Source organism: Bos javanicus, chromosome 29, assembly GCF_032452875.1.
Source record: "Bos javanicus breed banteng chromosome 29, ARS-OSU_banteng_1.0, whole genome shotgun sequence".
Classification (NCBI taxonomy): Eukaryota; Metazoa; Chordata; class Mammalia; order Artiodactyla; family Bovidae; genus Bos; species Bos javanicus.
Window position 1 is genome coordinate 12386247 of NC_083896.1, and position 24477 is coordinate 12410723.

Consider the following 24477-nt stretch of genomic DNA (forward strand, 5'->3'; position numbering starts at 1 on the left):
TCTTCTATGATTCTTTCATTCATTTACCAACAAAGATTAAGCACCTGCTATCTGCCCAGCTTCATCTTAAACCCTGGATTATTGTGCCGATTATAGATAAGATAGGTAAGGTGGTTAGCGTGCATCTAATACTTTTGTGCTTATTCAAATGATATACATTTTCCTTTCTCCAAATTTTGAGCTTTTGATGCTCAGAAAAGCACAGTATTATGTAGGGACCTATCTCTCAGCCCTAACTGATCTTGGCAATAAACTGTCCACATGCATCCCAAGAAGCACTAGGAGAGAGGACAGGGCTGAGGCAAGTGAGGAAAAAAGATAAGCCACACCCCTTGCTACCCAGAAGAAAAGATTTGCAGAGACCCCCAAGAAGCCATTAGTGTGGGCCTCTGGGATGGAAAAACACAACTAGGATTGAGGATGCAATAAATGTGAAAAGACTGCTGAGGAGAGAAATCAATCCAGTGTTCGTGCTGTCAGATTGCAAACAGACATCTAGCTAACCTGAATTTCAGTGCTAAAAGCAAATTTATTCTGAGTTTTGAGGCCAGCCTGTCAAAACAGGTATTATGTCAGTGACTCAATGCTTGAATTTGGTTATGGTTTATTTAATTCAGGACAATCGGGATTTGGGATGCAGAGAAGGAGGATGGTTATCATTTGTGAGAAAGTAGGCCCTGACTCCAGAGAAGGCAATGGCACCCCACTCCAGTACTGTTGCCTGGAAAATCCCATGGATGGAGGAGCCTGGTAGGCTGCAGTCCATGGGGTCTCTAAGAGTCAGACACGACTGAGCGACTTCACTTTCACTTTCCACTTTCATGCAAAGGAAATGGCAACCCACTCCAGTGTTCTTGCCTGGAGAATCCCATGGACGGAGAAGACTGGTAGGCTGCAGTCCATGGGGTCGCACAGAGTCGGACATGACTGAAGCGACTTAGCAGCAGCAGCAGCAGCAGGCCCTGACTCCTAAGGAACTATATTGCTCATGAATTGTGGGTGACCCTCTACAATCTCTCACTGGGTAAGGGCAGTGTAGAAGGTCCTTAAGTACTGTTTCCCAAGCAGAATGCATGTGGTCAGACACCATTTCTACCATTTTCTAATTTACGAAGCTTTGAGTCTTAGCTTTTCCAGCCATAAAATGGGACTGAGAATACCACACTTGGTTATTGTTAGGGCCAAATGAACGATGTAAATATGAAGGCCTTTTTCATTAATAATAATATGTTAAAATTTCAGTTACCACTTATATCATCATCTTTATTATTCATGAAACTTCCAACCCAAGTAGAAATCAGAGCTTTCCGATTTCCTTCTTGAGTGAACCAAAATCTGCCACTCCTACAATAAGGCTTTAATTTTTTCTTTTTTTTAACTTTTTTTTGTTGCTTGTTTGAAGATCAGTAATAAACCATATCACACGTTAGGTGTGTTTGTGTGTGTGTCTCTGTCTGTCTGCCTGTTCATCTGACTTAGTCTCAGCAACTCGTTGTAAGTGATGACCCACTAAGGTGGCCTAGTAGAAACATTTCTGAAGGAACGTGGAAGGCATGAACTTAGAAACCAAGGGGGAAATGTTAGAATGCTCTGGCTAAGCAATTCTTAGAAGAGAATATTGAGTTCAGCCTCATTTATGTTTGGGGCCCATGTGAGCTCTCTCACTTTATGCAGAATTTATTTTCGTAGACTAATCAAGTAACCAGGTACTCTCTGTGTGTCATTCTGGCATCCCCTGATGGACTGGTGTTTCCCATAAGTAGGCTAGGAAAAGGTCAGGGCTGTAACAGCAATTTCAGAAGGGCCCAAAGAGATGAATACCAATTAGCATTTGCACTTGGATTAAAACTGAGAAAAGCTGAAGAAGCTCAGAGCAGACATTTTCACAGTGAGCATCTTTGCACTTTGCTACTTACCTATGTGAAGTCTTCCTTGCTCTCCTCTCAACTGTTGTATGTTGGGCCCAGGTCGAAACTCTCGGTGGAACATACTGCTTTAATATCTGAGGTTAGATTTGAAGAATTTTGCTCATCTGTTTCCACTCAAATATTCTACTCTCATACCAAAATAAATATATTCTGAAACTCCATTCTGTAACTATAGAAACCCTGATCTTCAATGTGTTTCAGCTGGAAACACAAAATAACTCTCAAAGAGAAGTATGTTGTTAATTATTGATCTATGAATAGCTTAGATTTCATAAACCCTTAACGTTTCTGTAGATTCAGGGGTTTTTCCTCTCTTTTTTTCTTCCCCATTTTTGAAATTAGACCTAGCCACATGGCAAAACTAATACAATTTTGTAAAGTTTAAAAATAAAATAAAATTAAAAAAAAAAGAATAATAGAAATTGGACCTAGCCACATTTAAATAGAGTGATGCTAAAATTGCTAAACAATGCAATTAATATTAATTTAGTTCAGCTGTTAAAATTTACTGAGGCCTTGCTGTAATACTCTGAGTCATATGTGGACTTGCCCTCAAGGAACAGAGCCTTTTATGTGCAACTCAAAAATAAACAGCACAGAAGGAAACAAGAGATAACAGCAACGAAGACAAACAGACAAGTGTTGTGGGGCTTGGAGGACAGAACAATCATGTCTAATTAGAGAGGCTCAAAAAAAAAAATCGGAGAAATATTTAGCTTCTCGTTTCAACTCCATCTTCCAAATAGACACAAGACCTGCCAACTTTATTTTATTAATGTTTCTCAAACTCTTCCCTCTCCTCCACTTCATTATCACTCCTCATCATTTCTTGCCTGGATTATGGCAATAGCTTCTTAATAGGCTTCCTGCTTCCCACTGTTCCTTCCCTCCTCCAACCCATCATCCTCCTCCCTCAGAGTCACTTATTTAAAATACTAGTCTAGTCTATCGTTTCTTGGCTTTATAGGCTCTAATAAGTCGGGAGGACTCCCCAAGGGAAAGCCCATGTCCTTAATATAGGGATCCCCTCTATATTATAAAGGAGGCCCCGCCAGCTCCCCAGCCTCATGTCCCTGTGCTGTAGGTACTCTGTATCAGAATCTTCCTGCAATCTTTAGCTTGATTATAACTTCAGGTCATGGTATATGTTGTTCCTCCCTTCTGTCTGGGAGATTCTCCTTGAACTTTTCCCACTGACAAGCTCTCTCTCACCATTTAAGTCTCACAGAAATGTACTCCTTCTCCAAGAAGCCTTCCCCATTGCTTTCCACTCCTTATCGCCCTCCAATGAGATAGATAGATGTGCCCACTCACCTTGCTATCAGCAGTCTTATTGTGCAGTAGTATCTGTCTTTTTATGCCTCTGTCCCCTCCAAGAAGACATTACTATGCCTTCACTGAAGTCATGCTTTTTAATTTTTTTTTTCCCCCAACACCTTACTTGATACAGGATAGGCTTTCAATAAGTGCTTGATGAACGAATGAAGGTAAAATAACAAAAACTGCAGAGATGGTAGCAGAAGGACACTGGGCAAAGGAAAAGTTCAAGATGATAACATATTTGGTTTGAGGTAAAAGTAAACACCCCAGCTTTCTTAAAGAGAAGGAAAGGAAAAGGACGCAAACAGAAAAGGACATTAGGAGAGGAGAGTTTACTTCGCCTCCACTTTAGGGGTTCGTGTCTCTGGACTGTGATTTCTTGCAGTAGATTCTGATTGATTCAGGCATTTAAATAGCAAATATTAGGTTTTTATTCCTTCCAAATATGTGACGATTCAGTACATGTAACACAAAAATTGCAACGGATGTGTTAGCAGCTTAGAGATGTTATACAAAGACTTCTTATACTAACAAAGAAATAGAAATATTTTAAAACATTTTATTTTATCTGAAGGATAAGAAGAGGTATTCTTCATTGGATAAGGAATTTAAAATCATAAATGCCTTGCCATGTGATAGACTCTTTATTTTCCATTTTCCTTAGGGTGGAAAGAAAGGAACGTGCCCGATTGAAGACAGTGAAGTTTAATGCAAAACCTGGAGTGATTGATTCAAAAGGGGTAGGTACAAAATAATTGAAACATTAAGTTCTCTAGGTTGCCATGGATTTAACTAAAATTAGCATGTAAGCTTTCAGTAACAGACAGATTATAGAGCTACAAGACAGTGGATCACTGTTAAAAATGTTTTGCTAAAAGCCATGATGTGATTTCTGATGAAATAGATCTATAATAAATATACTAAATATCAGGGGTAAAGCTGCTAGTGATCAGCAGAAATGATGTATTATAAAGGTGATATAATGACTGTAGTGAAGAAGAAAAAAGATAGTTTGGGTATTTTTATTTCTCTAACTTTTTTCTTTAAAAAAAAAAAAACATTTTCAAAGGCTAGATTCTATAAAAGATGCCTGCTCATCATAAGATATATCTAATCCTTTACACATTATAAATCAGGACAGTGGTCATGGAAATATACAGATGGATCATCTAAGTGAATACATGGATTGTTGTGACAGACATAGAAAAGAAGAAAATTAACAAATGAAATTTAGGGTTATGCAACCATCACCATAGTCAACTTTAGAATATTTCCTCACCCCACAAAGAAACCCGGCAGCAGTCACTCCCCTCTCCCCAGCCCTCTGACCTAGCCCTAGGGGACCACTGATCTACTCTGTCTCCACAGGTTCGCCTGTTCTGTATAGGTCATACAAGTGGCGTTACGTACTGTGTGGTCTTCTGTGACTGCTTCTTTCACTTTACATAAGGTTCTCAAAGTGCCTCTATGTTGTAGCCTATAGAAGCACTTCTTTTCTTTTCATTGCCCAACAATATTCCATTGTATGGATATACTCATCTAAATGTATCCATGAAGCAGTTGGTGGAAATTTGTGTTGTTTCCACTTCAGGGCAATTATGAATAATGGCTGCTATCAACATTTGTGTATGGATTTTTATATAGAAATATACTCTTACTTCCATTGGGCATGTACTTAGGAGTGGAATTCCTGGGTCATATGATAACTCTGTGTTTAACATTCTGGGGAACTGCCAGACTGTTTCCAAGGCGACTGTAACATTCCGCATTCTCACCGTCAGTGTTTGAGGGTTCCAGTTTCTCTCCATCCTTGCCAGCACTTGTTATTCTATGTCTTTCTGCTTATAGTCCTCCTGTTTGGTGTGAAGTGGTATCTCATTGTGGTTGTGGTTTTTTATTTCCCTAATTACCATTGGTATTAAACATCTTTTCATGTGCTTATTGACCAGTTATATATCTTCTTTGGAGAAGTGTCTTTTCAGGTCCTTTGCTCATTTTTAAAATGACATTCCTTTGTTGTTGCTGAGCTGTAGAAGTTCTTTGAATATTCCAAATATTAATCTCTTATTAAATATACATTTTCCAAATATTTTCTCCCATTCTATGAGTTGTCTCCCTTCAGAATGTCTTTTGGTGTACAAAATTTTTTGATTTTGATAGAGTTCAATTTACCTATTTTTTCTTTTGCTACTTTCTTTGGTATTAGATCTAAAAAACCAAGGCCATGAAGACGTCCATATTTTCTTCTGAGTCTTATACTTTTAGCTGTTACATTTAGGTTGATCCATTTTGCATCAGTTATTGTGTATGATATGAAGTAGGATTGTAATTTCATTCTTTTGCACATGAATTGTTTTCTTAGTTTTATTTTTTGATAGTTCATTGCAAGTATATAGAAATGTAATTATTGTGTATATCAACCTTATACCTTGCTACCTTGCTGAATCCATTTATTAATTGTAATAGCTTTTTGGTGGATTCCTCAGGATTTTCTATCTACAAGGTCATATTATATGTAAAAAGAGAGTTTTACTTCTTTTTTTTTTAATCTAGGTGACTTTTATTTCTTTATCATAACTGATTGCCTTGGCTAGAACTTCCTGTATAGTTTGTATGAAAGTAGCTAACTGTTCTGTTCCTGACCTTAAGGGGAAAGCATTTAATCTTTCCTGTTGTATGATGTAAGTTGTGGGTTGTAAAGTTTTTGTTAATCTATTTTTAAGTGATAATACAAGAATCATATTGCTGTATTGTAAAATACCTTTCCCCACCTTCTGCTTTCCCATTCTCTTTCTCTTCATATCCTTTCCTTTACTTTGCTGTCCTAACATTTTTGACTTGTGAGCATCACGCAGAACCACAAATTTAGGTCAACATTTGTCACCATGAAAGCAAAAAGAAAAGCTATCATTTCTCAGGACTTTTGAGCCCTAAACCACAACACTGCCCTTTGTATTTTTAAGCAGAAGTTTCACTGGGCAGCCTAGTCATTGACATAATGATTTTCATTCCCCTAATACATTCTGGTGAAAGGGAATTTATTTAAACATGATGTCATTCTAAAAAATAGTGAGGGAATATGTCATCATGCATGGAAATCTTTCAAACAAATACTGTCTCCATACAAAGGGGTAAGGTTTTTCAGTGATTCTTGGTGAGAATTTTAGGATAGATTTCCTGTTTGGTTCATATATATAGTTGGGTATATATCAAAGAATTTTCATTGAATACCTACCATGTGCCAGACACAGGATTAGAACTTGTGAAAGATACAAAGGTAACACAGGCCCTTCCCCTTAAGAGCTTATAACATCAGTGAGAGCCCAGATGCCTTTTTAATAAGGACAAAACTTGTGTGTTGTGTTTTTTTAATCATACTGTTGAATATGATTAGGTATGAGCCAACGAATAGAATATAAACCCTAGGACTTGAGTGGCTGTTGAAGGAGAAGCAGTGATCACGTGGAAAGGGAAACCCTGAACTGAAAGTCATGAGAATCAGGTACCTGAGTTCTGGTGTCAGTTTATTACTGAGTCATCACTGCTCTTTGGACGTCATTAGCAAAGTAGCGGCTTTGAACTATATCAGGGATGTCAAAGAAGTTTCACCTCCTATGTACACTGATGAATTGATGTCTCTAACTAGAAAATGTGTTGAAAATGATTCTGAGGCCATATATGATCTCAGCACCTAACACACTATTGGGAATTGTTCTCTGCTTGAGATCCCTGGATTCAGTGATTTTTAAGGTGCCTTCCAGCAGTAATTCTCCATGAGCCTATTAATTAAGAAACAATAAACCACAGTTTTCCAAGTCCCCACAAAAATAGTACATCAATGAGAAGATTCTCATCCTGAAGTAGAACATAAAGGACAATAAGAGAAAGATAAGACAATTAAGACTGAAGAAAGGACAGACCCACTCTCCAATGGAGAGTTAAGAAAGTCAGGAGATGCCACTCACTTTGAGCCTTGGACAAAAACTACAGAAATTAGTCATTGTTACAGAGGCCTCAGTCTCTGAAACCCAGGGGTAAATGCAGCATAAACTGAAAAGGAAAACTATTTGAAATGAGGAAGAGGATGGGATATTTAAGTAACATTATCATTAGTTGGTATCGACAGAACATTGTGAATTGTTGGGGATTCAGAGTGAAAGCCATGGGGATTCTCTGGCAGTCCAGTGGTTGGGACTCCACGCTTCCAACGCAAGAGGCACGTGTTTGATACCTGGTGGGCTAACTAAGAACCCACATGCCATATGGTGTGGCCAAAGCATTTTTTAAAAAAGTTTTTTAAACAGAGTGAAAGCTGTGGCCACTGCCCTGGAGGATCTTAGAATCAATTAGTATGTGTAAAATGGGCTGTGACAAGAGCCTTATTAATAGTGTGTACAAGAGCTATGGGGATTTGACTTCATGGATGTGGGAATGACTAGAGAGCACTTCATAAAAGAAGAACTTAGAGTGCTTGAGTTACTTTTCCTCAATTATGAATAGAGGAATTATGAATATAGGAATTATGAATGAATAATTAAACATTCATTAATGTTTGAAAATTGAGTTCTACAAAACATTAGGTACTAGGCTAGGTGCCTCGTGGGGCAGCCGGATGATTAAAAAGACAAAGTCTTTCCTACTTCAGAGCTCACAGAAAAGATATATAAGCAAGCAAACAATGGCAACACAATATCACTGATGATCCCTGTGTGTGTGTGTGTGTGTATGTGTGCACGCGCACACGCTCAGTCGCTTAGTTGTGTCCTACTCTTTGCAGGCCCATGGACTGTAGCCCACCAGGCTCCTCTGTCCATGGGATTTTCCAGGCAAGAATACTGGAGTGGGTTGCCACTTCCTCCTCCAGAGGATCTTCCCAACCCAGAGAACTCCTGTCTCTTGCTTTTCCTGCATTAGCAGGTGGATTCTTTACCACTATTGCCACCTGGGAAGCCCAAATTTAGCGAATCAATCTCTGTTTTAAATACCAGGAGATTGTGCCTCAGGAAGATTAACTAATTTACCTAAGATCACACAGTAAGTACAAAAGTCAGGTTTAAATTCAATTTAGTTTGACAGTAGAACATTTGCCTTTCTCATTTCTTCATACTATCCTTTCTTTTCTTGAAAGTCAGAAGAAGGAGAGAGCCACTAATTATGACTTGGATAAGGGAGAAGGCTATAAAGAGAAGGTACTATTTGAGTGAGATTTTGAAGTTTGAGTAAGAGTTTACCACACATAGGAAATAGCACGAACATGAAGGTGGAAAGTGTAGGCATTTTGGAGTAAGACCTTGCAGATCAGAGACTCCAGATGGATGGTGAGGATGGTGTGATGGGAGTTTTGGCTAGTGGGGCTGACCAGGAAGATCTGGAAGGTTGGGAAGTTTGTGTGGAAAGTCTGGCTATGAGCTTTGAAGCTTACTGAGTTTGGAGAGTATCCATGAGGAAATCTGAGGTTCTCCATTCCTAAATGCCCATTTGCTACAAATGAAATACCACGTGTCTTCATGAGGTCTGTGTCTACACATGGAAAAACAAGAGGACCATTGTGACGGTAATCCAGATAATTCCAGCTTACCCATAACCGGGCTCAAAGTGGCCATCAGTTTGAATAGATCTGCTTGAGAACCACCTCAGTTCCCCAGATCTCAGTGCACCCAAGCTTTCCTGAGAATGTCAGTTAAATTTCTAATGCATCTCTGTTCAAACTAGCCTCTGGTGAAAACTTAATCACCACCTTAATTTCTTTCACTGTTCTAACTTTTTATCAATTTTCTAGTCAGCCATTCTGTTATTTACTGAGACATTTAGTCTTCAGAATCAAGCTCTTTTTACATTGAAAAGTCAGTGGTATTTAGTGATTTATGCTGTTTTGTTTAATTTTTATTTTAAAATCTCAATAATTTAAGGAAGGAAAATACATGTCTGAAAGAATATAAAAGAATTATTATTAACACTCTTACTAAATATCAGCAATGTGCAATTATAAGGGTCCTCTTTGCATTGTAAATCCTTTCTAAAATAAGATAGGCTACAAATAAATGACTAGTCCTTTATCCACTGGCAGGTATGAAACAGAAGTTAGAGATGTCTGTTATTCGAAGTGTCAATAGTAGGAGTACCATTGTAAAAACCTAGACAACTTACATCTATATCTCTTAATCACCACAGCAAAACTTGAAGGGACATCATTTATTCCCTTTATAGATTTGAATAAACTGAGGCTTGGTGAGGTGAAGAAATCTGAACTCATGTCTAATCGATTCCAAAATCCTTAATCCATTTACTATAGCATAACTCTCTCCCTTATTAAGACCATGTCACACTTGTGCATTTTAAGCAAAATGAAGAAATAAATTGAATTGGGTTTAGCTTTGTCAAAAACTAATTTGGACAAAAACTTAAATTCTGAAAGGCGAAAGCTGATTTCTCGATGAAGTGCATCTTTGTGTATGAGAACTCTTCCAAAGGGAGCGTGGAGTCCGCACACTTTTCTCTGTTGTGGTCTACCAGAGTAAAATGAAGTCTTAGAAAACATGTTTATTCAGTTATTTAATAAACCTTTATTAGGTGCCTATATGGGCTTCCCAGGTGGCTCAGTGATAAAGAATCTGCCTGCCAATGCAGGAGATATGAGTTTGTTCCCTGGATTGGGAAGATACCCTGGAGAAGGAAACAGCAACCCACCACAGTATTCTTGCCTGGGAAATCCCATGGACAGAGGAGCCTGGCCGGTTACAGTCCACGGAGTTGCGATGAGTCAGGCATGACTCAGCAGCTAAACAACAACAACAAAGGTATTGTTGCCTATACAGGGCAGCTTTCTGGGCGGCGTGGACCAAGATGAGTTAGTCAGGTCGCTGCCCGAAAGGAGCAGGGCTACTGGGGAAGAGAATGGGTCCCCCCAGAGAGGAAGTAATTCATACCAAACAGGAGGGGTGGGAAACTTGCTCCGAAGTTCAGGCTCCTCTGAACTTGATTCTGGCTTGGAAGCTGGAGGAATTTGAATTGGGGAGCCTTGAAGGATTAGTAAAGTTTTCAAGGGATGGGCAGTGGCAGAGGAATAGGATACAGGACACATAGGAAGTAGAACATGGTTGCTTCCATTGCAGGAAGCAGTTAGTGAAGAATGAAAGGCCTCAGAACTGCAGAGTGACTCAAGTCAGTTATAGTGCCTTATATTTTCCAGGAAACTTGTACTTCATCCTGTAGACAGTGAAGAATTTTAATGGTTGTGACCAGACCCAACCTAGTGATTTTCTCTGATTTTCCACCCTTAATGTACCTAAACTGCTGCCCAAACATCACTCCCACGCAGACCTCCAAACTTACTCATCTTTGGGCCCCTAGCACAATGTCTACCAGACACATACTGGCTTCTCCTTCCACCCTGTTTAGAGGAAAGGTAAGTGAATGATCAAAAGTAGGTTTCCAAGAGATCAGTCTGTCAACCATGGGAATGACAGATTGGAGGGGAGAGAGACCAGCGGTGGGAAATATTGAGATAACTAAAGCAGTATTCTGGGTGTGAGATTCTGAAAATCTGAATGTAAAACAGTGAAGAAAGGAAAGGAGAAGAGTGTGGCTGAAGAGATCGAAGAGGACCATCATCCTTGGACATCTGACCTAATATTCTGTGTCCTTTTCTAAAGCCTTGAGCTCCTTTTCAGAGGGGATGTTGACTGGGAGAGATGAGTTGTTGTTGTTGTTATTCAGTCTCTAAGTCATGTTGACTCTTTGTGACCCCATGGACTGCAGCACACCAGGCTTCCCTGTTCATCACTATGTCCCAGAGTTTGCTCAAGCTCATGGCCACTGTGTCGATGATGCCATCCAACCATATTCTCCTCTGTTGCCCCTTCTCCTGCCCTCAATCTTTCCCAGCATCAGAGCTTTTTCCAGTGAGTCCTTCCAATGAATATTTAGGGTTGATTTCCTTAAGGATTGACTGGTTTGATCTCCTTGCAGTCCAAGGGACTCTCAAGAGTCTTCTCCGGAATCATAGTTCGAAATATTCGGTAGAGAGGGGTAGGGGCAAAGATGGAACTATTGGTGACAGAATCCTGGCAATCTCCCTGAATCAAACTGGAGCTGGCATTAAGAAGTTTAAGTTCTGTTTAATACCCTCTTGGAAATTTCCATACAGTCATTGGGTCCTAATATGTCATTTACAGATGAAGAAACTAAGAATCATTTTTCTGGAGCACACAGAGTTAGTAGCAGAGCCTGCCATCAAATCGTGTATCAGAAAAGTGACCTGACAGTGTTTTGTCAGCAATGTAGGAATTATGTTTGTTTCACCAGGATGAGTTATGAGGATTGCTTTTGTAGCAGCTTCAAAGTGATATTTTGAGTTTCAAGGGAAAAGTCATTTCTACTCTCGAAAAATGGGGAAACTCCTTAATAGAGATAGCTTTTGGATGGCCAGAGCCCAGGGAAGAGCTCAGATGTCCAGAGATTCAGAGAGGTGGGGTGAAAGGAGAAGCATACCGCCTCATACTTGCTTTTGGGAAGACGACATTTCCCCTCAAAGTTCATCGACTCAATACCGGCTGCCCCTCGAGTTGTTCATTATCACTCCCCTCCTCCAGGCCCTCTGTCAGTTTCCCGGTTGGACTTCTTGGCACTGGTCTTCCTCCTCTGATTCTTTCCCTGTACTGCATGCAGGGTGGTTTAACCAGGCTAACATTTTTATGTAAAGAACCAAAACAGGGTTGTGTCCAGGAAATTCTGCCATCTCACCAGACCAGCCCAGTCTGGGAAGAGATGCCAACTCCCTACATTTTCCTTTGAATGTGATCATCACATTTGTCCAGACCTTGAGCTCCCATGTCCACTGAGAGCCATGTGGTTCTCTGATTAAAGATACACAAATGGCTTTTCTGCAGGTGGCTCTCAGAGGGGCCTACAGTCGAGTTTCATTCTCTGATATATGTAAGGAGGGTCCCTCTCTCAACCTTGAAGCTGAACTCAACGAACATTTTTTAGTGAATAAATACACATGCTTTTACTTATTGCCCATAGGGTATTTATTTGTCAAGTTATTAATGAGGAAACTACTAGTGTGGGGAATGGGATGGAGAATAAGTCATGTTCCTTATATGCCCTTGGGTCACCTCCCCCCTAGCTCCAAAAACTACCATTGTTCAACCAACCAAGTTAATCTACAACCTTATGTTACCAAATTTAGTATAATTTACAACTGATAAAATCTGTCCACTACACATGTATGCATATTCATTTTTACAATATGTTTTAGTTTGTTCAGTTCTTTTACCTTAATTATATTTTTAAAACACTTTGGTTTTGTGTATGTTGACTCTTGCATATGTTTGATCAACCTCATCCCCAGGAGGAAAAAGGTACAAAAGTTGTAAATCTTTCAAAATACTTTGAAATCCAATGTTATTTTCCCTGCCTGATTATATTAGGCTAACACTTTCACTTCAGGAATGTTGGAAGGAATATGGTAAATTGAAATATAATAAATTCACTTGCTCATGGCATTTTCTCCTCTCTGATGATTTCAGTTTTCAGTGTTTTAGGCTTTAGTTTAACAGATATTTGTTGAGGCTATACTGGGTGCCACGTACCAATTTAGGCAATGAAAGTACACCATGAGTAGGACAGGGTTCTAGCCTGTAGGAATCAAAATATTCTGCAGGTGCTCAGTCGCCTCAGTCGTGTCTGACTGCAACCCCATGGATTGTAGCCTGCCAGGCTCCTCTGTCCATGGGATTTTCCAGGCAAGAATACTGGAGTGGGTTGCCATGCCCTCCTCCAGGGGACCTTCCCCACCCAGAGATGGAACCCGCATCTCCTGCGGCTACTGCATGGGCGTGAATACCACTGAGCCACCTGAGAAGCCCTATATTCTGCAGAGATAAACATGTAAGCACATGACAAATAGAATCTTCTAAGCTCTGAATGGGAAGTGAGGTCAAGCTACTATTTGAACTCAGATCTGGAATACTTAAGCCTCTCTTGAAGTGCGCAGGCAAGTTCTCAGTGGAGATAATGCCCCAACTGAGCCTTGAAGGATCAATAGAATCTAGTGTAAAAGGATAGAAAAACTCATGGAAGCTGAGGGGAAGGCATCTAAAGACAGGAGGCAGCCCATTGTGTGCAGGGAAGCCAAAGAAGCTTTGTGTGACAAGTACAGGAGCTTAAGCACAAAGTTACAGGTGTCAGCCAGGAAGTCCAAGAGGAAGTCGGGACTCAGATCTAACCCAGAGGGCAGTGGAGAGGCTTTGGAGGATTTTAGAAAGGTTAGATTAGAACTTTAGCAGGTCACTCAATTTATTTTGGAATAAATTTCCAAAAGGAGGCAACCCTAGACAGTTGGAGTCTGTTTTAATAATGGGTGAGATGGAGACAGCCTGAACTAGAACCACAAAGTAGCAACAGAAAGGAAAGAAGAGACCAGGAAATATTTAGCAGAAAAAAAGCCTAGGGCACCTACATCAGCATCAGCTGAGACTTAAAAATGGATGCCAAACCTCAAACCCAGCCCTGTGGACTCAGAATCTCTAGGGATAGAAGTTTCTAGTCTACAGGAACTTGAATAGAATTTGTATCCTATTGTTGTGTGAAAATTGTATAAATCTTAATTATGTTGAATTGGTTCATGGTGCTTTTCAGGTCTACTATATCCTTCTACTTCTCTGTATATTCAGTTAATTTTTGAGAGTTTTATGTTGAAACTCCAACTAAAAATCTTAGTTTATCTACTTAAAAAATAATTGTAATAGAGTGAAACTCCATGTAACTTTATTCTGTATTTTCCAAGTCTTGTGTAAATGTGTTATCATACTTTTGAAATGTAAAAAATAAAAAAGAATCTCTAGGGATGGAGAGTCAGGAAAATTGCTTTTTACCAAACTCCTGGGAAAATTCCATAGACTTGCTAAAATTTGAGATACACAGGTGTAGGGAAATGGTTTGGTATCACACAGAATAGTCAGTTTCTATCAGAGTTATCGTAATATATCTAAGCTTCAATCACCAGATATATAAAAATAGAAATCATATTAAAAGAAATAATATATGTTAAGTACCTAGAAATATTAGTCAGTCTCCCTCCCGGCCATGCATACACACACCGTGCTGTGTACAGAAAGGAAGGGAGAGTTGGCACAACCTTGCCCTACACCTGTTGGCACAGGGGTGTTTTTGACTGTGTGCTTGCTGACTTTATATTGGGCAGAAAGGTGGAGTTGGCAGCAGACTGTCCTCCACTCCTGTCCCTGCCATTGGCTGAAAATCAGGATTGTTTCTGAGTTCTCTACCATATTGTATAATTACCTGTGGAAAATTTTAGAACAGATTCGATCAGTGCTTGTTGCATTGGAGAACTGCCACGTTCTATTCAGTACACCAATTACTCTGAACACCCATAGACTGCCTTATGTTCTTCTAGTTTCTTTTTATAGGCTTTGCTCATTTGCTCCATAGAAAAATTCTTAACATGCCCATCTCACAGATGAGATAACTGAAGTTTAGAAAGGGTAAACAACTTACCCAAGCTCACAGAGCTAGTAAATGGCAGCATTGGGCCTTGTGTGATGATGTATTACATAAGCAGAATAGAATAATTGATTCCTCAAGGCATTTTAGTGAAAGTAAAAGTCACTCCATCGTGTCTGGCTTTTTGCGACTCCATGGACTATACATACAATCCATGGAATTCTCCAGGCCAGAATACTGAAGTGGGTAAAGACTTTCCCTTCTCAAGGGGATCTTCCCAACCCAGGGTCTGAATCCAGGTCTCCCACACTGCAGGCAGATTCTTTACCAGCTGAGCCACCATGGAAGACCAAGAATACTGGAGTGGGTAGCCTATCCCTTCTCCAGCAGATCTTCCCACCCCAAGAATCAAACTGGGGTCACCTGCATTGCAGGCGGATTGTTTACCAGCTGAGCTACCAGGGAAGCCCCAAAGCATTTTTATGTATGAACGAATTCTAGATGTTATTAGCATAGCTAATTCTATCTATTTAATTATTGATGCTAAGGCTAAAGAAATATAAATAAGAGATGTATAATTTGTGGTTATATAAATAACAAGTACAGTTTCATCAGATGAAAACACTAAGCTTTTGTTCAATTTTCTTCCTGCTATTAATTCTGAAAATTTGGCTCGAAACCATTTCTGCTTGGGGAGGGGGGGCGGGTATTCATGAATCAATTCTAATTCACTGCAGGGTTTCCTTTAACCTGACTCTTTAAGGTAAAAACCCAGAGTCACATCTTAGAGCTTGTATGTTTCACCATGCAAAACCTTTTAACTCTCCAAAAACTAAAACATCAATACTGAAAGATAAAGATGTGGGAGCTACTGTACAGTCATCTGACTTCCTTACTGTAGTAATTACAGCCAGAATCTCAGCAAGCAAAAATAATATATCTTGTCTCTTTTCAACTGTATACTATGTTTATATGTGGGTAGAAAGTCTTTTTCTTAATGGCAGATCACGTAATGTCTGAAAAGTTTCAACAGCAGCTTCCAGTATGTTCCTAATATTCATTTAAAAATACCTAATTACTTTGCCCTTTTATTTAAGAAATAGTCACTGAACTTAGGCTGTCTTGGATTGTGTTCTTAGCTATGTGGTCTGGATCCAGTAGCTTCTCCTTCTGAGACTTTGACTTTTTAGCTATAATAAAATCTAGAAAGTCAATTGCAGGTTCCTTGAAGGCAGGGAATATGATTTATTTAAGGCTTAAATAGTTCATGACTCTTAAGCAATAAGTAGTGAACAGTGAGAATAAAGAGGGTGATATATTGGGAGAAATGGTATATGAATTAGAAGATACAGCCTACATGTTTTTATTGTAGTTTGTACATGGAGAACTGAACAACTTATTTTTGGTTTTAAAAAAAGTTCTCTTAATCTGAGTGTTATTTCCTTCATTTCAATAAATAGGTTTTAATTATCCCTTATGTACAGGAAACTGCTTTGACCACTGAGTTGGGGACACAGGTAAAGTAGGGCCCCACCTCTGTCATCCCAGAACTTACTTTCTAGAACACAGACACATACACACACACACAACAATATAGCATAAGGTGAAAAAGTTTAGTAAGAGATGGAAAGAGCCTTAATGGAGATTCAAAGGAAAAGGAGGACCAATCTGAGTGTAAACAATTAAGAAATGGTTCCAAGAAAAGGTAGCATTTTAGATGCTGAGTAAGATTTCAGCAACTGTAGAATAAGTGTTGGCTTCCTTCATAGCTCAGTTAGTAAAGAATCCACCTGCAGTGTAGAAGACCTGGATTTGATCCCTGGTTTGGGAAGATCCCTTGGAGAAGGGATAGGCTACCCGCTCCAGTATTCTTGGGCTTCCCTTGTGGCTCAGCTCGTAAAGAATCCACCTGCAATGCAGGAGACCTGGATTCAATCCCTGGTTTGGGAAGATCCCTTGGAGAAGGGAAAGGCTACCCACTCCAGTATTCTGGCCTGGAGAATTTCATGGACTATATTCCATGGGGTTGCAAAGAGTCGGACACAACGGAGCGACTTTCACTTTCAGAATAAGTGTGGTTTTTACATTTATGAAATAGTAGAAGCAAAAGTAAAGTAGTGAAGGATATGTGACAACCAACTCTATGTTTGATTGGATCATAGACTACAGACAGTGGAGCAGTGGGGGAGTAAGGTTGGAAATGTAGTTGGACCCCCAGATTAGAGGGCATTCCTTTAAAAATTTCAAGGAGGCTGTTCTTCAGGCTCTGGGACACCTTTAAAGGCTATTTGGACAGAATAGTGACAGGATTTGTTTGTGAATAAAGACATTGACTCATTGCCTGGGGGATGAGTGGTGGGTACCTGGGAGGAGAGAATAGAATCACGGGGCACCTTGGGGGAGGTTGCTGGAAGGACTCAGGTCACAGAGGCCTCACACTGACAGAAGGTCACAGATGGCAACAGTGGTTAGCAGAGAATGTTGAAACTGTCATCTGTGAACATATGGAGGATCCCAAATGAGTTACTGAGTGGTGGAGACAGGGGTAAAGGCAAATCATGCAAAGTAACTGTGCCCACGAGGATGACAGTGGAAGGGAACATGAACTTGGGGGAATGGAGACTAGAAATTTAACTCATGTATATGCTTTTAGGCCCAGCTTCAAGCCAACATCTCCCTACACCCCACCTCAACACGGTAGCCTTCCCTTCCAACACAAATCTTTGGCACAAACAATTGCTATTGTGCCGTTAGAAATCAGCAGTTTATGCATGATACCGAAATAACCACTTAATTGAGCTGAAAACCAACCCAGGGCAGATTCAATAAAACTGTCACTAAAATAAACTTTTTGGAAAAAAAATGAAACCAATTTTAGACTGATTGCCAGGTTAGAAGCAGAAAGGTGTTGTAATAAATCTGCTCCTCTGGGATTAAGAAATCCTTCATGAAGCATTTTTTTCCACATACCAAATAATTACAGGTCTTCCCAGGTGGCGCAGTGATAAAGAAAACGCCTGCCAATGTGGGAGACACAGAATCGATCTCTGGGTTGAGAAGATCCCGTGGAGGAGGAAATGGCAACCCACTCCAATATACTTTCTTGGAAAATCCCATGAACAGAGGAGCCTGGCATGCTACAGTCCATGGGGTTGCAAAGAGTCAGACATGACTGAGCACACACAAGCATACACACCCAAATAATTACAAATATATTCCTTAAGTCTAGACTTTTATCCTGGAGGCATTTGTTACGATGATGATTTTATTATTTGCTCTTACAAAAATGTTACCTTCTCAAGGTAAGAAAATAAAACAACAATTGGGTATAAAGAGAAAAGCAAACAAAACAAACAACCCCCCTCCCCCGAAAAAAACTCTCTTTCTTCACTTAATTCTACTATGAAAGTTCTACTTTCCATATGTAAAAATTAATATCCATAATAGTCCTGAAAACAAATCATAATAATAGCTATAGCAACAGAGGATAAATGAAAGAGAAGAAAACTAAATTGATATTTTTTACACTGAATCATGTTATATAAATATTTTGTCATGCTTTTTGCCCAAATAATAAATGCATTTGAGGTTTTGTTTTTTTTTTTTTAAGAAATTCTTCATGGATGAAAGTAAAAGTGTTAGTCGCTCAGTTGTGTCTAACTCTTTGCGACCCCATGGCCTGTGGCCCACTAGGTTCCTCCATGGGATTTCTCAGGCAAGAATACTGGAGTGGGTTGCCTTTCCCTTTTCCAGGAGATCTTCCCGATCCAGGGATCAAACCCAGATCTCCAGTATTACAGGGGATTCTTTACCGTCTGAGCTGCCAGGGAAGCCCTCTTCATGGATACTAGTAGTAAATCTTCATATTTGCAGAATCTTTGATACATTATTCATGTCATAGATAAGGAGACAGGATTAAGTGACGTGTCTATAGTCACACAGCCTCCCTTTGGAGGCACATGAAGATCATTTCAGTTATTTAGAAAAGGTTTACAAGGTGTCTTTCATATCCCCACTGTGCTAGGGTTTGGAGGAAACAAAGATGCATGAGCCTTTGTTTGCTCTTGGCAAACATCATCTGGGAAGGACTGGGGTTTCCCTGAAAATATATAGTTCTCTGTAAAATGGGCTAGTCAGAGGGGTCTAGTAAACTTGCTTCATTAAGATGTCAGATAAACAAACAAAAAGAGACAGAGTATGAAGACTGTTTATTCAAATAAAAATTACACTTTAAGAAAAATCTATGTGTAGCCCACTTGTTATCTATCATAATGTAATAAGTGCCATGAATCTCCCGCTTACCTTGAAGGTATGAAACAATGAAAAGCATACCATGGCCGAAGATTATGATCTATCAAATTCTGTGCACTTGGGGTCCATTAAGAGTAAAGGGAGACTTATTTAAAGCATGTGTTCACAATGTGTGTAAACATTCACTTTGTGCACTGCTGGCCGCTCAAGAATAGCAAGTATTATTAAAATTAAATATTAACTGGCAAAAAAAAAAAAAAGTAAAGGGAGAAAAGTTCCTCTTTCCATGAAGCAAAGGTGTTTGGTATACATAGGTACCCATGAGGAAGCTCAGGGAAGCACCCTCTATTTGTTGGTAGTGATAAGATGTAAAGCAAACTGTTACTATTCATTTACCGAGTTCTGGGCAATTTGGCTGACCCAGCTACCAAGTGAGAGCTTTCTCAAATTTATTGCAAGCACTTGTCAGTCTGAGTTAGAGCCTACCTCACTTGAAAAGAAGCAAAAAGCTTGCAGAGTGCTGTTTGCCTTTCATGTTTTGACAACTTCATGAATATTTGTAAAGATTTTGTTACCACTTGTTGAAACTAGTGTTCAGGCATTTTTGATGTGAATGGTTGTTCTTGGAAGGCCCTGAGAAGCCACCATTTCTCTCTATAATTGGCTTGTACTCACCTGTCACGAAGAATTAACGCCTTAATGAATGTGGAGCACGTGTCTACGTGAATGATAGCGCCTGTCACTCCTCGTTTGTGGAGACTGTTCTGTGAACACCTCCCATGCCCACAGGCCATTGTGGAGGTGACATGCTGGGACACAAGCCCAGATTACAGTCAGAAAATAAGTACATGAATTTATGATTGCTACTCAATGCGATCATTGCTCTGTAAAAGGTAAGGAGTTTTCCCTCCAGCTGATCCTCAACAGCAGGCAGAATTTCAGTGTTTACCACCTTCTCAGTAACAGGCAAATTTCACATTTGGTAAATAAAGGATTTGACTTGATCAGTATTTCTAAAATGTGATAACTGTATAACGAGCATTTGCTGAAGGTTATTTATAACCCAAGAAATTTTGCAAAATAGATTATAAGAATTTTTCTCATTAAAACTTCCCAAAAATCCTATGAGGTGAAACCTACCTTAGGTGCCTTTTTTAAAAGAAAATAATCCCTCTTGTCCTGCCCAACCCTGAAGTATTGACTAAAGCCTTCATGATGATGTTCCCTAAATCTATGTAAGCATAAGTTAAGTACAAATATCTTATCCTTATAGCTCTTATCATCTATAGGTAAAATAAATTTACAAATTAAATGTCTTATTTATTTAGCATTGATATATATTACAGCAACAAAGTTCAAAATCACAGCATAAAGGTGATTGATGATATCTCAGTACTATTAAATCTTCACCCACAGCGTAAACATTCCATGGAGGTTTGAGTTGTCATTACATGCTGGGTACCACAGGTGGATACTCAATTCTCTCACCACTACACTCACCGAAAAAAACCACTGCGGAGGTCCCAACTCCTCGCTCTGACCCCTTGGGAGTTGTCGAATGAATAATTACATACCTCATTCATCATACTACAGGTGCCTTCCCTGTTTGAATCCAAACCGTATGGTTCTCCTTGCCTGCCCCCCTCTGCGGCACTCCGCCGTACTTCCCAGCACCGTCTGCGTGTGTTCCTGGGGCAGCACCTCTGCCCAGCCCCTATCTGAGTTGAACTGTGCTATTTTTATTCAGCTGTGGGCTGAGAAAACCAAGGAATAAGCCTTTTGTTTTGTTTTTCCTTTTCATTTAATAATGACCAAAGTGCGTAAGACTTTGATGGGTGGATTTTGTGACTTCCCTGTCAACCGCAAATTTCTTCTGCAGAATTTATAAACCAAATACTTGAAGTGGTTGATTAAATGACAAAAGAATGGTTTCTTGACTCTATATGTGATTTCTGCAGAAAAATGTGTACTGTGCATTTCGTGCTCAATTATTTCTTCAGTAGAAGTAAGCCTTCAGAAGTATCACGTGTAACTGAGAGGCGCCCAGGGCAGGCGAGCTCTCTGTCTTTCCTGCCATTTCACTGAGTTCCACCCTCTGCTCAAAACCTCCACTCTGTCCACAAAACTTGATACCGTAATTCCTCAGCCCTACAGAACTGGGCAAGGGTGAGAGAAGAGGCGGCCTTGCGCCCCCTGTTGGGCATCCGCCCAAACTGAGTCTTGCTGTTTCTCCACGTGACAATCTCCTTCTCCATGAAACCCCAACTGAAATGGTGCCCCCGAGCCTTCTCCAGCCTCCCCAGCGGCCTCGCTTGTTGTAAATAACTCCATCACAGGAGTTATAACAGTGTGCTAACGATTTGTGTGAACTGTGAGCTCCTTATTTTGTGTTCCCAGGATTGGTTACAGCCACATTTTTCCTGAAGGGACACACATCGGGGTGGGGGTGGGCGGTGAAGCTCATCCCACCTACGGTTCAGCAGGAGCCAGCCTGAGACAGTGAGTGAATGCAGTTCCACTTCCCTGGGGGGGTGGGGGGGGGGGGTGGGGAGTGCCGTTTCCTAGTTTACACCAGGCATTTTGCCATTGGAGCCTTGAATATAATGTTTGGCAAAATCAATACGAGCTTGTGGTATAAAAATAATTATTTGTTGAGCACTCACCATGGCTATATATGCGTATGTGCGTACTAAGTCACTTCAGTCCTGTCCGACTCTGCGACCCTATGGACCGTAGCCTGCCAGGCTCCTCTGTCCATGGGAATTCTCCAGGCAAGAACACTGCAGTGGGTTACCATGCCCTCCTCCAGAGGATCTTCTTGACCCAGGGATCGAACCCACATCTCTTACGTCACTTGCATTGGCAGATGGGTTCTTTACCGCTAGCGCCACCTGGGAAGCCCCCAGCCCATATGTGCCTGGTTGCATTTACCACTGCAGCAGCCCGTGGTGGGGGCATTAGCATGCCACTCTTTTGAAACCTTCAGTAATGGATATTGCTGTCAAATGTCGCATCTTCTACTAGAATATGCACTCTTCGGCCTCTGAAATGAGGGTTGAGAGTGAGTAAAGACTAATACTGTTGCTTATTAGATGCTGTTTCCTAGGCACTGTGCTGAGTGATGAATGTGTATTTTCTCACAAGTGAAGCACGCCTGTTCCATGAACCGTGTGTCCAGACAAGGTACAAAGGTACCTCCACTTGAACCAGGACAGTCGCAGGAGGGATGGAGAAAAATATGACAGAACTCCACAAGGAAGGGATTCAGGATGATGGCAAAGTTCCTGGTGGATATTTAGGGGGAAAATTCCTCCCCACGCTCGAGAAACGTTCCATTTGGCCTTAAAGTGACAATCAATTATAGTGACAGACTCACTCAGAGATCCCTGGTGTCTAGTACAGAAATAACAGGGAACCTGCTGGGCTGTGACATGAACATGAATAGGAATGGGGTCTGTGTGTGTATAATAGAGAGAGAGAGAGCAAAGGAGGGGGAGGGAGGGAGAGGGGAAGAGATTATTCTTAAACGGAAATGCTGGGGGTTTGAAAGTATTTTATTCCCTTGAGGTGTGTTTATATGTTTTCATGGTTTTAATCTCTGCCCTCTAAAACCTGAGAGGAATTCAAATCTTAGCCAAGTGAAAAAATCTGTACTTTTATCAGCTGCTATTCAAAGGTTAGCAAGCAGTGTTCGATTTTTTTCTCTCCCCAAATAATGAACCATTGAGAAACCCTTAGGCCACTCACATCTCACATTAGAGCCACAATCCGCTTCTCTGATGAGCTCCACGTGTCAGAAAACATGGTCTGCTAGCATATAGCATATGAACTGCACTGCAAAGGAAATGTGAAGATGGAAAGTGCAGTGAGGGCTGGACAAAAGCTCTAAGACACAAACCACCTTTCCACTCTCCCACCACAGGGCCAGATTCCCTGTGACTCGCCCTACTAAAAACTGGGGCTACAGACCGAGCGTCCTGCAGCCTCCACTATAATGGATCTGTCTCCTTTGATGAGCTACCCCTCCTTCCATTCAAGCATGAAGTGAGAATTATTCTATCAAGCACAGTTTCACAAAGATTTTATTATTGTACTCTACTGATGGTGTGCCCGCAATCGCTCCTGACACTGGAGTGCTGCACGTGATCTCATGCTGTGGGTCTGGAGGTGACATCTTCGTGAGAGACGAAGAGCAAACCATCAGTTCCTGAAGCTCGGTCATCATCCAAGAGGGTATGAAGCTGAGTACGTCTCTGGTTGAAGGAGGGAAGAAAAGGAGGGGAACAGGCAGGAGGAAGAAGAGGAAAAATCATCATGGCATAAAGGACCTTCAAGATCATCCTATTGATCTCCCTGACTGACAGAAGAAGACGCTGCTCCTCAGTGAGGGACAGTGACTTTCCTAAGCTCATTGAATAGGAGGACCAGGAGCCAGGAGTCTCTCCTCGGAGTTTTCATAGCAAGTGTAGCCTGACTACTTGCCTATAGTCTGCCACTAGAAAGTAAGCTCCATGAACAAAGCAAATTACCTCTCTGAGCCTCCTGTGTCACCATAGGTGGTGATGATAATGATGGTGGTGGGAAGGAGACATGGTACAGAAAAGGAAAATAAATCTTGATGGTGGATTAGTCACTAAATCATATCTGACTCTTGTGACCCCATGGACTATGGCCTGCTAGGCTCCTCTGTCCATGGGATTCTCCAGGCAAGAATACTGAAGTGGGTTGCCATTTCCTCCTCTGAGGGATCTTCTTGATCCAAGGCTCGAGCCCATGTCTCCTGCATCTCCTGCATTGCAGGCAGATTCTTTACCAACTGAGCCACCAGGGAAGCCAAATAAATCTTAGAAAGTTTCAACAACTTGCTGCAAGGTCACCCAGCCAGTGAGTTGGATCAAACGTGTTAGCAAAGAAGACTCTTGAAAACAAAACGTGTCCAGCAGAGACGGGGTGTGCCTGGGCCCATCTGACACCAGCACTGGGCTCTTACCTCTTCCCCATGCACATTCCTCACTGCACAAATACCCAGGAGTCTCTACTTGTGCTGACCTCGCCCTGTAGCATCACATGCCTCCAAACAATAAACAAGATTGTGAGAGAAACCAGATTGTGAAATGAAGTCATTGGCCCCTCCCTTCCTACCTGCAATAGGACACAGTGTAGATCCCCCTGCCATGGTCAACTAGCTGTCAACCAAGTCTTCCGTCAGCCAGCACTGCTTGGGCAATCACTGTGCCCTCCGACTGGAAAAGTACAAACAGGAAACAAACTCGTAGTGACATTTTGGCTCTGGAGTCAGAGAACTGGATTTGAATCCAGTTCTGTCGCTTATCAGCTAGGCAAATGATGTCACCTCTCTAAGCCTCAGTTTTCCCATTTGTATATGTATAAGAGTACAGGCAGAGGGGTGTGTGTGTGTGTGTGTGTGTGTGTGTGTGTGATGGAATTGTGGGGAGGATTCAGTGAGATAATTAGTACAAAATGTTTGACAAGATGTATACTGACAAAGGCA

At 40.8% G+C, this 24477-nt stretch overlaps 1 protein-coding gene across 19 annotated transcripts in view; it reads left to right on the forward strand.

Moving 5' to 3' along the window:
- The window catches only part of DLG2 (discs large MAGUK scaffold protein 2), a 2330119-nt gene that overhangs the window by 2254727 nt on the left and 50915 nt on the right, over positions 1 to 24477 (forward strand). For all 19 annotated transcript variants that reach the window (XM_061406089.1, XM_061406091.1, XM_061406093.1 and 16 more), the window contains one exon: positions 3913 to 3988. In XM_061406089.1, coding sequence (XP_061262073.1) covers positions 3913 to 3988 — 76 coding nt within the window. The remainder of the gene's footprint in view (positions 1 to 3912; positions 3989 to 24477) is intronic.